Below are 15692 nucleotides of genomic sequence, written 5' to 3'. Positions count from 1 at the left end.
ACGAAAGAGAGAACCAACTTTAAGGAGGAATCGACTTTTCTCGCTATATCGACGCGCATTATTCCCGGATAGAGGGAACGCGAAACTGTGATCCAGAGAGCAGGATAATACGAAGTCGTGTTCACCGAATCGTAAGATCGAAACGAGATGGTTATTGCGTCGGTTTTATCGACGACACGTGGAACGCTGCCAGGAGAACCTGGTAGAACCGGGCTTTTCGAATTAGGTAGATCGATGCCTTTCCATCCGTTACTCTAGATCCTGGAATCTACGATCATCCAATAGAGTCTACCGGGTTCTAGTCTACCTGGCTCGAGTCTACACCGATTCTACTTCACATTAGTCGCTTTCCTGAAAGCGTCGTTTGAAGTAGAAAGCCCTCTGTAAAAGTGCCAGGACCAACTGCAACCTGATTACATGCGGCTTCCAGCATTTCCAGCGTCCATTATTGTTCGAGCAGAATGTTAATACGATCTTTATTTTCGTTCGGAGCGCTTGTACAAAAGAGAGAACCAATTTTAAGAAGGTATCGATTTCTCTCGCTATATCGACGCGCGTTATTCCCGGATAGAGGGAACGCGAAACTGTGATCCAGAGAGCAGGATAATACGAAGTCGGGTTCACCGAATCGTAAGATCGAAACGAGATGGTTATTGCGTCGGTTTTATCGACGACACGTGGAACGCTGCCAGGAGAACCTGGTAGAACCAGGCTTTTCGAACTAGGTAGATGGAAGCTACGATCATCCAATAGAGTCTACAGGACTCTAGTTTACCTGGCTCGAGTCTACACCGATTCTACTTTACATTAGTCGATTTCCTGAAAGCGTCGTTTGAAGTAGAAAGCCCTCTGTAAAAGTGCCAGGACCAACTGCAACCTGATTACATGCGGCTTCCAGCATTTCCAGCGTCCATTATTGTTCGAGCAGAATGTTAATACGATCTTTATTTTCGTTCGGAGCGCTTGTACAAAAGAGAGAACCAATTTTAAGAAGGTATCGACTTCTCTCGCTATATGGACGCGCATTATTCCCGGATAGAGGGAACGCGGAACTGTGATCCAGAGAGCAGGATAATACGAAGTCGTGTTCACCGAATCGTAAGATCGAAACGAGATGGTTATTGCGTCGGTTTTATCGACGACACGTGGAACGCTGCCAGGAGAACCTGGTAGAACCAGGCTTTTCGAACTAGGTAGATAGAAGCTACGATCATCCAATAGAGTCTACAGGACTCTAGTTTACCTGGCTCGAGTCTACGCCGATTCTACTTCACATTAGTCGCTTTCCTGAAAGCGTCGTTTGAAGCAGAAAGCCCTCTGTAAAAGTGCCAGGACCAACTGCAACCTGATTACACGCGGCTGCCAGCATTACCAGCGTCCATTATTGTTCGAGCAGAATGTTAATACGATCTTTATTTTCGTTCGAGGCGGCTGTTACTGGAGCAACGCGATTTTCATTGGATGTCCGCTTTGTTTAAATGAAGGGATACGAATCCAGTACTTTGCACCAGTGTTCGTTTGACGACGATTAAAGTGCTGCTAATGCGATTAAACGTCACATTCTGTAATCGTTGATCGTTGCTGGCCTACAATCACCAGCGAGCTAATTACGCTGAGTTGCAATTCACAATTCTGGAAAGTGCCCTGCTACCGAGCTAACGGTTTTAATTGTCGTTCTTAGCATGGTGGACTTTCTGCTAGGATGGATTTAACGATTCGTTATGGGAGGAATGTGTGCTTTTTTTTTCATTGTAGGTTTTGCCTGGTGTTGTACCGGCATTGCCGAGGAGTTACGGCGACTCGATTTCGATGCAACTCTGATTGTATTAGGTTCGAGAATAAGTTCGTAGCGTTTTTATATTTTCTTTTATTTTACAACGAGATTTTTTGCTGTTTGACAAGGTATATGATATTCATTTGACAGAGCTCTTTCTGCTCTACAAAACTGTGCCAATCGTCTTTTTGAGTAATTTAATTTTTGATTACTTTCGAGGCTTAGAAATGGAATATCCAGGAGGTAAAAAGCAACATTTTCGACACCTTCTCTTCTTCGCTTTTCATCGAGGCCAAAAAGCTGCCGAAGCAGCCCGGGACATTTGCAACGTATACGGAGAAGGTGTCGTAGGCGAGTCTACAGCACGGAAATGGTTCGCGAAGTTCAAAAATGGCGATTTTGACGTCGACGACACGCCCCGCAGCGGAAGACCTTCCGAATTCGACGAAGAGCGTCTCGAAGCACCTTTGAAGGAGGACGGTCACCAAACAAGTCGTGAATTGGCCGAAAAAATGAACCGCGATCATAGAACGATTCTCAATCATCTTCGTTCAATGGGATTCGCCGAAAAATTGGGAGCCTAGGTGCCTCGCGAGCTCAACGAAAACAACAAAGAAAATGAACAATTAAAAACGCTGCGAACTTATTCCCCAACCCAATAGTATAAACGTGAACGATGGAGTTTGTTTAACGATTTATAACAGAAGCGTCGAATTTTATTATGATTATAAAATGCGCTGTCGAGAGAGAGATAGAGAGGGGCAATTCGTCGTGCAGATAAGGAAATTTGAATGAGGAAATTTGACATTTGAGAAAAATGAATTTGAACTTTGTTAAAGGCGAACGTCGTCGAACCCTTTCAAGATGCTCAAAGTCAGAAGTCGACTTTGCATTGTGAAGGAGGACTGGCCTCCCGCGAAAACTTCGCGAAAGCTGGCGACGTCGTTACATGAAAATTGCAAAGACGCTTATATAACCGAGTCAATATTCCACGCACCGTCACCGATGCTAACACGAGAACGCTCGCACACACGCGCGTGGATAGACTGTCTTCCATAAGCATCGGAAGGTCATACGTTGCAATGACAATGGAGCCATTAGCCAACCCTAACGATTCGATTTCGATCTTGATCTACGAAAAATTAAATCCAAGTAGCAATGAAAAAAATATCGTAAAAATTTGAGTTCTCTTTCATTGTGTATTCCTTCGAAGGAACCTTCGATTAAGATGCCATGCAATTGACGCAGAAAATGTTTATAATTCACAAAAATCTGCAGTCTGTTCAAAGAAAGATTGACGAGAGCCAATTTTTAAATTCTTTTGTTGGAGCGAAATTTTGGGCAATGACCGATGCGGTGAACTTCTGGAATCAAATTATTATTAGTACAGTAATGTCTCTCTAATTGACGCCCAGATTGCGCACAAAAATGGACAATTTGGGAAGAGGAGATACGATTATTCGAGCCTTGCGGTTTATTTTTATAGTTATATGATAAATTGTCCACGATTATAAAAACGAGCTGCAAGGCTCGAATAATCGTATTTCCTCTTCCCAAATTGTCCAATTTAGTGGACAATGGACGCGTCAGTAAGGGAGACATATTTTGACACATTTTAAGGGACATATTTTGACATATTTTGAGGGACATATTTTTACATATTTTAAGGGACATATTTTGACATATTTTACATGATATTTTACGATCTTTGGAAGCCGTTTTACGGTACAGTTTGTGCACGAAGTCCTAAGAAACAGCACAAAAATATCGAAGATATCAAAATGGTCGCTTACTTCGATCACAATTCTAGTCATTCTATACAATTTTGATACTCCAGCAAGGTTTTAGTTCCGTCAACATGAAAGAGTTCGATGTTACGCGGTGACTTAGATGGTACTTTTAGTTTAAAAAGTTCTAATACGGGCGAACAATCAATTACGTTATTTATGGCTTTGAATAAATATAGCACATCCGCAATGGTTGTTCTGTATTTGACTGTAGACATATCCAGCGGGCTAAGAATAGGATCGTAGTTGTCTGAGAGAAGAGACATGGGTTCATTTACTATGAATGATACGTATCTCAGGAATTTATGCTATACTGTTTCTAGTATATCGGAGTGGCAATGCTGAGAGGTGGGTTCCATATTTAAGGGTCATATACAAGTTGATGAAAAACCATTGCTGGATACCGAGGCTCGGGGAAAATAGTTTTTTGAAATATAGTAACTAGACTATGAATATTTTTATCTTCTCACGTAGCATGGAATTTGACAAAGAAATTATTTCTGAAATAGTAGTTGCATATTATAAAAACTAGGAAATTATAAAAATTTTGTAAAACTTGATAATTAGAAAATTAAGAAAAGAGAGAGGAAGAAGAATCAAGCAATACGATCGTCGTTTGTTCAAAATATTAAGGAAACAATATTTTCTTAGGTGTAGCCGACAACGATATGTCATTTCACGGCACTGAAAGTACTCAATTATAAATAAATCCATAAATCCAATCGATAAATCCATTTATCTGAACGTGAACTCGGATTATTTGAAAGAAAAGTTACAAGTACAGTAAATTCTCTCCAATTGACCGTCAGCTTGTTAACAGAAATGGACAATTTGGGAAGAGAAGATACGATCATTCGAGTCTTGCAACTCGTTTTTATACTTGTTGACAGTCGGCGACTATACAGATTGCCCCATAATTATGTTTACAACCGAAAAGGGATGATTCTTGAGGTTATTCGAAGCAACATTTTCCTCAGCGAAAATGTAATCCGCGGCTTCGTTTAAGAGTTATTAACGAGAAACACGCTGACCAATAAGAGGCGAGCTCGGCTGCCGCGGGACGACCGAACCAATGAGCGGAACTGGGATTCGACCGCTCGACCGCTGGCGCCGTTGGCTCGGCCGCCTCGCGCCAGCTGAACTGGGGACTCGACCGCCTCGCGCCAGCTGAGCTGGGGACTCGACCGCTCGACCGCCGGCGCCGTCGGCTCGGCCGCCTCGCGCCAGCCAAGCTCACTTCTTGACGAGAAACAAATGAGAGGCGAGTTCGGCTGGCGCGAGGCGGCGAAGCCAATAAGCGGAACCGAGCTTCACTCGCTCGTTGGCTCGGCTGCTTCACGTCAGCCGAGCTCGCCTCTCATTGGTCAGTGTCTTTCGTTAATAACTCGCAAACGGCGCCGCGGAGTGCATTTTCGCTAAGGAAAAAGTTGCTTCAAATGTCCCGAGGAATCACTTCCTGTCTATGTTATTTCCATAATCATGGAACACCGTGCATAAACGAGCCGCGCGTCTCGAATAATCGTATCTCCTCTTTCCAAATCGTCTGTCCATTTTTGTTGCGTTGTGCCATGCTCACGGTCGCGGTTAACACAAACCGAAACGTGGATGGTCTTCGCGCGTTCCCATTCACTCCGGCACTATTTCTACCCCCCTCCCCCCCAAATGATTGATACTGCGACGGACAGCCTATTTCGCAGCGAGTCCCGACCATAAAAGAGTCATTTGCAAAGCGATCCGTAGACCAGATGCAAAAAATACCAGCAAAGGCCGCGCGGCATCGACGAAGCTATCCTATTTTCCTTGGGGAAGTAGCAGGTGTCGTACTTATGGACGACAGTGTACACAGAGATACACGCACAGCCACGGAGATAGACGACACCGACGTCGTCGCATCGATCCTTCCCTACGTGCACATTGTCGTCCGGCGAGAATAGTTCGCGTTTCTAAAAGTGGAAGCCGTCTAGCACGGCGAGAGCGGAGGAACCGGGCCTTGCAGACCGGAAGCGGACGCGTCGCGGCGCGGAAAAGGATCGTCGCGGCGCCGTTCCTCGCGGAACTTCGCGATCCGATGCGAGGCGTAGACAGGAAGCCTGGCAAGAGGACAGAGAGGGGGACGCGAACTTTGCACACAACTTGACCCCCTCGCTGTTCAACTTCACCCCGAGAGCGCGGCGATATACTCTTCTCGAAATCCGATTTCCGCTGACCTTAATTCACGGTGCAATAAGGGCTCTTCCATAGGAGACGCTCGGCTACCGGAGACAGTGGCGTTTAGGCTAGGCGACACACACGGCCGTTGAAACGACGCCCCTTGTCCGCGCGCGGACGAGCTTTGTATAATTAGTTTTTGAAAACGACGTACGGACGAACGCTCGTGTGATTTCTAGCGTCGATACGCCGCCCAGTGGTCCGGGAATTCGCTTTCTGCGACCAAAATCATCTCAGCGTTGCTTACCAGGTTTAACCCTTTGCACTCGAATGGTGACTCCGAGGCACCACTAAAATATGTTATATCACCTTCCAAGATAATTTTGATATTAACATAGTTTAGATTTAAATAATTAGTAAGAGTGTAGCTGTTGTGCGAGTCCCGAGAGTCAATTTTATATGGATAAAATGCATTTTGTCATATAAAATAGAAATACTATAAGTTAGGAAAATGATTTTATATTTACAGTTAAAATAGCTTCGAGTGCAAAGGGTTAAGATTGTTTATTCAAGCGTAGCAAGGTCGTTGAATTCGTTTCGATGCTAGCTAGAAAATGCTGTCAAGTCCAAAATATGTATTAAAATTTAACCCCTTTGCGCTCGAAGTTATTTAAAATTTAAAACTAAACTGTTCTTTCGAATTTTGATTTTGTATATGTATTAAAATATAACCCTTTGCGCTCGAAGTTATTTTAACTTTAAAACTAAACTGTTGTTTCGAATTTTGATTTTGTATATGTATTCAAATATAATCCTTTGCGCTCGAAGTTATTTTAACTTTAAAACTAAACTGTTCTCTTTCGAACGTACAGTATCTTGATTTTGTATCATTTTTATTATATTGCATGCGTACGAAATGAAACTTATTAAAACTAATTAAACTATTTAAATATAAATCAATTTAATCGTGTAAAAGTTACTTTAAAATATTATATAGCATCTAGTGGTGCCTCAGAGTCGCCGTTCGAGTGCAAAGGGTTAATAAATCGAGACGACCAGCATTTTTTATGGAAACAGATTTTCTTTTTACGAGTTTATAACATTACTTTCGTATCGATGCAATGAAAAATACGCATCCGTGTTTCGCACGTGTGCCGTCGTTCAGGGATTAATTTTACTTCGAATTCTACGATTTTGTATCTAGAATATTGTAGCTCAGCACGGATTCGTCTACGATATTTGTAGCGAATAATATTTTGGATTTGGGAAATTTAAAGAGTTCTCATTTTAAAAAGCAAGACAAACTTTTTCGATATAATCAACTGAAAAAATTAAAATTTCGACCGTGGAATGTTGCTTGGCAAACTTTTTCGATATAATCAACTGAAAAAATTAAAATTTCGACCGTGGAATGTTGCTTGGCAAACTTTTTCGATGTAATCAACTGAAAAAATTAAAATTTCGACCATGGAACGTTGCTTGGCCAGACAACTGTGCGCCGATACTTTGCGTTCATTCTATTGGGTTGACAACTAAGTAATTGCCAATTTGTTCAATGAAATAAAAAATTTTTTTACTTGGAACGAAGTTGAATCTGTAATGTATTTTCCATTTTGTTCGATGACCTTTTGCCATCTCTCCGACAACTTGAAAATTCCACGCTCGTAGAAAGTCTGATCCTTTTCGGCCAAAAACTGAGTTAAGTGAGATTTCACAGCGTCATCGTCGTTAAAAGTTTTACCACGAAGGGAGTTGTCCAGGGATCGAAATAAGTGGTAATCCGATGGCGCGAGATCAGGGCTATATGGTGGGTGTAACATCAATTCCCAACCAATATCCATCAATTTTTGCCGGGTGGACAAAGACGTGTGCGGCCTAGCATTGTCCTGCTGAAAAATGACACCTTTACGATTGACCAATTCTGGTCGCTTTTCCTTAACCGCTGCATTCAATTTGTCCAGTTGCTAACATTCACGGATAATAAAAAATAACATAATGATAATAATAATAATAATAATTTTATAATATAACATTTACGGATATCATAAAAATGGGAGTGAAAGACATCTATAACTGAAATCGACAATTACTTAGTTGCCAACCCAATATTTGCTACAAATCCGCAGTCTACTTAGAGAAAGATTAACGTTTCTTTGATCTTAATGCCTAGTTCTTCGGAACGTCTGACTAGACACGTTCCACTGCAGGACGTTGTCGAGCATGATGCAGGCCATCGCTGGCGCCGAATTGACCTTTGGCAATACGAGACACGTTTTATGGCACTCTTTAATGATCGCGCAGGAGATTGCACTGTAAATTTCCCGGGGAACTGGTGCTTTTTTGTCAGCAATCGACGAGGACAATAAAACTTTATTCTATAGACGGCGACTAGACTGCCGATTCTTATGCATTTTTATGTAGAATATTATGTTCCTTTTATTTTTATCGGAAGATAAGGTCTGCATTCTTGTAGAGGGTTTTACGAATCTGATTCTCGCGTTATAGGGAAATGAACGATGCGAACATAAGATGCTTCGGGCGTTGAAACGAGGTCAGGGTTTAATATCAATCTAGAAGTAAAAATCGTTCAATCGTAAATATAGAAATAAAAATTGTTCATTCGTAAATGTAGAAATGAAAATTGTTCATTCGTAAATGTAGAAATGAAAATTGTTCAATCATAAATATAGAAATGAAAATTGTTCAATTATAAATATAGAAATGAAAATTGTTCAATCGTAAATATAGAAATGAAAATTGTTCAATCATAAATACAGAAATGAAAATTGTTCAATCATAAATATAGAAATAAAAATTGTTCAATTATAAATACAGAAATAAAAATTGTTCAACTAGTACAGCAATTGGAAACCATTGAAACTTTGATTGCCAACCGCCCAAAAAATTGCATAAAATTAAAATATTTTACTCAAACAAATTAAAATGAAGAAGTTAAGTTGCGAGCCATCAGTCGCGTTTTCAACATTTGTGTGTTTTACGGATTCTAATAAAATTAGGAATATGTAGGGTATCCCAAAATTATGGTACTTCCCGGAAATGAGAGGTTCCCGAGGTTATTTGAAGTAACTTTTTCCTCAGCGAAAATGCAATCCATCGCTTCGTTTACGAGTTATTAACGAAAAACAGTGGCCAATGGGAAGCGAGCTTGGCTGGCGCGCGGTGGCCGAGCCAACGAGCGCACGGTGCTCGGTTCCGCCTAGCGCCGAGCGAACTAGCCCCTCATTGGTCAGCGTTTTTCATGGATAATTCGTTGACGATGCCTCGGAGAAAATTTTTGTAAAGGAAGAAGTTGCTTCAAATCACCTCAGGAATCTCTCATTTCTCGGAAATACCATAATTTTAGAACACCCTGTACAATGGATTGGCGTACAAATTAATTTGCAAATCTGATTAAACAATTCCGTTATCTACGCACGTATGACACGACAATGAAAGCGTTGCACAATGTTCATAAAAAAACAGTAAATGCGCTTCAACGTTGAACGATCGCGTGTTCAAACGATGATACGATCTCGGCATGTACTTTGCACTTGAGAAAGAGACCGAAGTAGCTGAAACACTATATCGCACAGGCAGCGGGACAAACCGCAGCCAATTTCTCTGGGCGATCAGTTCTCCGGGCGAACTGCTAAACGAATACCAGTCGAGTGGCTCCGACGAAAGAGCCCCGAGAGCGTCCATGGCGATTGTCAACGGCGTTAGCGTAAACGCGGCGACGAGGCCGTGTCGGCGGAAAAAGAAGAAGTTCTCGGCGAGTCGAGTCCCCATTATGTTCCTCGCTACAAAGGAACCATTTCCGCGAAACTTGGACTCTCCCTCTCGAGACGCTTTTCGCTTTCGCCGCTTAATCGTCTTTCAGCGATCTTGCGTCCGAGCGAAAAGAGATCGCTTCCGGTTCCAGGTATCACGTAGAAATGAATACCGAACAGAGAGGAAACGAATATGAGAGAAAGAGAGTGAGAAAGAGTGTGTGTGTGTGTGTGTGTGTGTGTGTGTGTGTGTGTGTGTGTGTGTAAAAAACGTGAGAATGAGAGAGAGAAAAAGGGCTAAAGCAGAGCACGGTTTGTAGAGAAGAATGTTGCCTGTATACTTTCTATCGCTTCTTAAGATTCTTCTTCTGTTTCTTTTTCTTCTTCTTCTTCTTCTTCTTCTACTTCTTCTTCTAGAGGGAATGCGATTTGTTTACGTGTGCGAACGATTTGTAGCAGCTTCCGCTTGTTCTACGTGCTTTGTGCACCTGGAGAAGAAGTTCGCTCACATGTTCTCTATCTCTATGTTCCTTTATCTCTCTTTATCTTTGTCTTTCTTTTTGTTCTTTTATTGCGACGAGACGCGCGAGCTCGCGCGCGCGCGCGCGCGTACGTACGTGTACTCGCTCCCTCTCGACCGTTATTAATTAGCCTTCGTTAAGAGAAATCGATTGGCACGCCGCGAAACGAACCGTCGTCGTGAACACGTCTCTCGAACGCTTCGGAGCCTCGTTGAGCGTAAGAAAAAGCGATCGGGAGTCGCGACGGGAGGAAAAGAAAAAGAAAAAGGTTCGATCGCGACGGCGGAACAGAGGGTCGAGAGGGCGGGGAGGGCGCGGAGAAACGCGGCGGATCTACCCGGTCGACTCACGGACGATCCTTTCAACGAATCAACGTCGTCGTTTCAGGACCCACCTTGGAACCACCGTTGCCCAGACGAAAGAAATGCCCGGAGCTCGCGTACAAGACGCACGAGTTCATCACGGCGGCCGATGGAGGTGGCATCGACGCCGTCGATTCGAACGTCGTAGCTGACAAAGTCCGGGTACGTGTGAACGGACTGCTCGAACTACTGATCCTCGAACGGTTCGCAAAGGGTTCGAAGTTCGACGGGCAACGTGCAAGAGATTGTTAAGCTTGCTTGTAGCATTTCACTCGTTCGAATTTGCACAGATTCGTGTATCGATATACCGTGCTGATACATCAACGAATATGTACATCCTACTTTCACCCTTCTCCACAGAACAACAGCAGAACTGTGTATTTTTATGCTTTTACACTGGATTCGTTTTCGTCCGCTTAACCCCTGTGTGTACAACCAAAATGTCCACAATATTTGCAGCGTAGTTATTACAGATATTTTATATATATAATATATATATTATATAGTTTATGTTATAGTTTATAGATAGTTTATATTAATAAACTTTCTTTCGCGAAACATTGATCGAGTCGGTTTTGCGATATTTTGTCTAGAATTGCTAAAAATTACTGAAGGAAACATAGAATACCAAGGTACCCGGTTGTACACAAGGGTTGGACATTGGAATATACAAATGAGTGGATTTAAACATCAGAAGAATAATGTAAATAAATAGTTTTAACACAGGGAGCGATTCTAAGCCGAAAGGCGAGGGTCGTAATAAATAATAATAACAAATAACATACCGAGAAATAGATATACAGGATGTCCCAAAAATGTCTCGCAATAAGAAATGTAGGTAGCTGAGGTCGTTTGAAGTAACTTTTTCCTTAGCGAAAATGCAATCCGCGGCTTCGTTTACGAGTTATTAACGAAAAACGCTGATCAATGAGAGGCGAGCTCGGCTGACGTAAAGCGGCCGAGCCAACGAGCGCGCGAAGCTCGGTTCCGCTTATTGGGTCCGCCGCCTCGCGCCAGCCGAGCTCGCCTCTCATTTGTTTTTCGTCAAGAAGTGAGCTTGGCTGGCGCGAGGCGGCCGAGCCAACGGCGCCAGCGGTCGAGGCGGTCGAATCCCAGCTCAGCTGGCGCGGGGCGGCCGAGCGGTCGAATCCCCAGCTCAGCTGGCGCGAGGCGGTCGAGCCAACGAGCGCACGACGCTCAGTTCCGCTGATTGGCTCAGCCGTCTCTTGCCTCTCATTGGTCACCGTTTTTCGTTAATAACTCGTAAACGAAGCCGCGGATCGCATTTTCGCAAAGGAAAAAGTTGCTTCAAATCGCCTCAGGAACTGCCTATTTCGGATTGCGAGACATTTTTGTAACATCCTGTACAGTAAATTCTCTCTAATTGACGCTCCAGATTGTACACAAAAGTGGACAAGGAGATACGATTACTCGAGCCTCGTGGCTCGTTTTTGTAGACACCGATCGTCAACAACTACAAAAACAAGCTCGAAACAGGCTCGAGTAATCGTATCTCCTTGTCCATTTTTATGTATATAATCTGAGCATCAATTAGAGAGAATTAACAGTGTACAGGATGTCTCAGTAACTCTGTTACAAAGCGATATCTCCATTATCGTTAACGATACGTGGAAATGCTTGAGGAACAAATTGTTTGGTTCGAAGGGAGACATGTTTTGGTGGGAATCATTTTTTTGTAAAGGTCATATTTTTTGAGATTTCAAGGTCATCGATATTTTTTCAAATGGGATCACATATTTCTATCAATGTACCATGATAGCTAAGATCAAGACGAATCTAATAACCTGTAATACCATGACCTTCGTGTGACCTCGGGTACGAAAAATAAAGAAACTTTTAGACACGCGTCCCTTCGAACCAAACAATTTGTTCCTCGAGCATTTCCGCGTATCGTTAACGATAATGGAGATATCGCTTTGTAACAGAGTAGTTACCGAGACACCCTGTATACATATACGATAGCGACGAATAGTCCGAATACGTCGAGTCACTTCCTATATTAGAAAGAAGAGTACTTGCAGTGTTATCGGTGGAACTCGTCGATCAAGACTCGCAAATCAGGTGCAATCTAGGTGTCAACCGTGCACTCTGACTTCCTATTTCTAGCTCGTTCACTGGGTAATCGAGTTTCTTTCCGCAGGAAGTGACAGCGCAATCGGCCTTGCCACCGAGTCAGCTGAGCAAAGCGATATCACGGATCAGCACCGAGTATCGGTTGCAGTTCGCCTGGCCTAGACGACCCCAACTGACAAATGGGGAGGTAGTGGCACCGGGAGTCACTGCCGCAGGGGGAGCAGCAAGCACGACAGGACCACCCAGGAAGTCCCTCAGCATGGGGGCACTGAAACAGGGTATCGCGCCGACGGGGCCTGCTCCGGTTCACAAGAAACGACCCGGGGATGTCGATCACAAGCGCGATGGTACGCTATCTATACCATGCGCTCAGAGGATTAACGCTAAACCAGCATGGCGGATCGACTGGTCTATTATTTTACAATTATTGAGAATATATAGACGCTTGTAACGGAAGTGATGGAACGGTAGTTGTTCGAACAATTATTAGACTGCGGATTTCGTGTCTTTATCCTAACATTAACTAGCTGAGGTATCGAACGATAAAGTCATTAGAAGAATTTAATAATTTCAATAATTATTATTATTATTTCAATTACAATAATATATAATAATACATATAATAATATATATAATAATATATATAATAATATATATAATAATAATATAATAATATATATAATAATATATATAATAATAATATAATAATATATATAATAATAATATAATAATATATATAATAATATATATAATAATAATATACAATAATATTATATGTAATTTCAATAATAATTATAATTATTTCAATTACATATAATATATAATATACATATATTAATATTATATGTAATTGAAATAATAATTTATATGTAATATATATTAATATTATACATAATTTCAATAATATTTTACATATAAATTATATTTTGAAAAGAATTATACCTTTATTCAGCTTCTGTTTCTTATAATTGATTAAGACAATTTTTATTTTGATCCGCAGTTCATTTATTATGTATCATCCTCGCAGTCAAGAACGGAGATGGTCTGCGAATGTTCGAAATTTCCAAATGTATCTCCCCGCATAGATTGCACTTTGTTTCCTCGTTGCAATTTGTTCCTTTCTCCCAATAAGGACAGTTTGCACTTTGCTCCTTCTTGCCACTAGGAGCAATTCGCAATTTATCCCTTTAGATAGAAACATCTTACGCTTTGCTTTCTCTTCAAAATAAGAACAGAGTGTGATCTACGTAACCGTAGATTCGTCGATAGATGTACGATGTAGATAGATTCTGCTGCTGCAATTCCTGGCGAAGTTCAGTTCGTGCAGCTGCAGACTTAATCTTAGAACAAAGAAGCCATTTTGGTATCCCAAATAACCTGAACTTTATTCCAATCGGAAGCCGTGACACACGGTTCGAAGAATTCAATATTGCACAACCAATTGTTCCGGGACTTGTTTTACAAAGTACACAACGATTTGCAGGGGTGCAGGCATCGGAGCTGGAGCCCCTGGTCGGCGGCACCGGTATGGACATCATCGACGGCGTGGTGCCGGAGGGCGACGAGCGCGAGGAAGAGATGCCGGATTTGAAAATAGCTTTCAGGTCAGAGAATCAAGACGCCCCATAAACACAGTTTTAACATAGAACACCGTGCGTAGCCTAGTTAGAACACCGCGTTCGAAAAGGGAAGAACCAAAAAAGCACCTACGACTGATCCTACCTAGAAAAGAAATCGGTGTGAAGCCGCGTCGTGACATGAAACCGCCGATTCTGTCTACACTTTATCAGCGCCGGCAAACCACAAAACTGATTCTTTGCAGGGGTAAAAAATCAGGTAGAACCGTAAGGATAGCAGACGATAAAGGCACGAGCAAACCGCAAGAAAAACCGTTCCCCACCTCGGAGGTGATCGAGCTTAGGCGACTCGCTGACGAGTACAAGGTAAATCCGATCACGGGATCGAGAGACGCGATACGTCGCGATTCTTCCGACTCGCTGGATATATCTGTACTTCCCTCCGTTCTTTTTTTTTCTCTCCATCCCCTATTCTAATTCGCTCTCTCTCTCTCTCTCTCTCTCTCTCTCTCTCTCTCTCTCTCTCTCTTTGTGTGTGTGTTATACTCGTTGTCTGTTTTTACTCCTTCGAACTACGTCACGCCGGAACTCTTTTCACGGACTGTACAAAAGCGTACCTTCGTTTAGACACGTGTGGATTCAGTGGACATTAACGTCTCTGATCGGTTCTGTCGATCGTCGCGGTATTTTCAGTTCCTTGCTCTAAAACCGCTTCGTTGATTTAAATTCCTTCAAAAAACAGACTATGTTGCATTTGTTCTGCACAGTTAGTGCGAATATTGAAATACAGAAAATTCTTCCTAATTGACGATCAACTTGGAAACGAAAATGGGTAATTTGAGAAGTGGAGCTACGATTGTTCCAGCTTTACGGCTCGTTTTTATAGTTGTTGACGATCGGTCAACAGCCAAATTGTCCATCTTTGTTTACAAGCCGAGGGAGAATTGGAGAAAATTTACTGTATTTCGTTTGGAAATATAAAATATAGATATTTGGAAATTTGGAAATATAATCGATGGATATTTTTCAATATTAAGCGTGAATTTAGTGCACCCATTTCCAACTTCGCTATAAGAATATAGCGAATATATAAATATGCAGGGTGTCCCAAAAATGTCTCGCAATCCGAAAATGGGAGATCCCTGAAGTCATTTGAAGTAAATTTTTCCTTAGCGCAAATGCAATCCACGGGTTTGTTTACGAATTATTAACGAAAAACGGTGACCAATAAGAATTGAGTACGGGATCTGAGCTGGGATTCGACCGCTCGACCGCTAGCGCCGTTGGCTCGGCCACCTCGCGGCAGCTGATCTCGCCTCTCATTGGTCACTGTTTTCCGTTAATAACTCGTTAACGGTGCCTCGGAGAACATGTTTGTAAAGGAAGAAGTTGCTTCAAATGACCTGAAGAACCCGCCACTTTCGGATTGCGAGACATTTATTTATCGCAAAATTAACAGGAGATACCTCGACTCGGCAGAGATCAACGTTACAAAGAGACAAAGACGTCGGTTTTCATTGAGTCCGCAACATTCGAAATTCTCCACACGCAAAAAACACACAAAACCGTCTCGAGATTCGAAGCTGGTTGTTTGCATGCGTTCGTCCACGGTTCATCGACAGTTTTCGCTCCACTGTACATACCTTCATCCGAAGTCGA

General features: G+C 42.3%; 1 protein-coding gene across 21 annotated transcripts in view; it reads left to right on the top strand.

Annotated features, from left to right (window-relative positions):
- LOC117229125 (uncharacterized) overlaps nucleotides 1–15692 on the top strand; it is a 180054-nt gene that overhangs the window by 115648 nt on the left and 48714 nt on the right. For 19 of the 21 annotated variants that reach the window (XM_076523634.1, XM_076523640.1, XM_076523638.1 and 16 more), the window contains 4 exons: nucleotides 10388–10524; nucleotides 12524–12803; nucleotides 13940–14060; nucleotides 14279–14399. In XM_076523634.1, coding sequence (XP_076379749.1) covers nucleotides 10388–10524; nucleotides 12524–12803; nucleotides 13940–14060; nucleotides 14279–14399 — 659 coding nt within the window. The remainder of the gene's footprint in view (nucleotides 1–10387; nucleotides 10525–12523; nucleotides 12804–13939; nucleotides 14061–14278; nucleotides 14400–15692) is intronic. The other 2 variants (XM_076523651.1, XM_076523648.1) reach the window with 1 other exon arrangement.

Source organism: Megalopta genalis, chromosome 7 (genome assembly GCF_051020955.1).
Source record: "Megalopta genalis isolate 19385.01 chromosome 7, iyMegGena1_principal, whole genome shotgun sequence".
NCBI classification, from domain to species: Eukaryota; Metazoa; Arthropoda; class Insecta; order Hymenoptera; family Halictidae; genus Megalopta; species Megalopta genalis.
The sequence above is the reverse complement of the archived record's forward strand: the minus strand, read 5'-3'. Positions and strand labels throughout refer to the sequence as shown.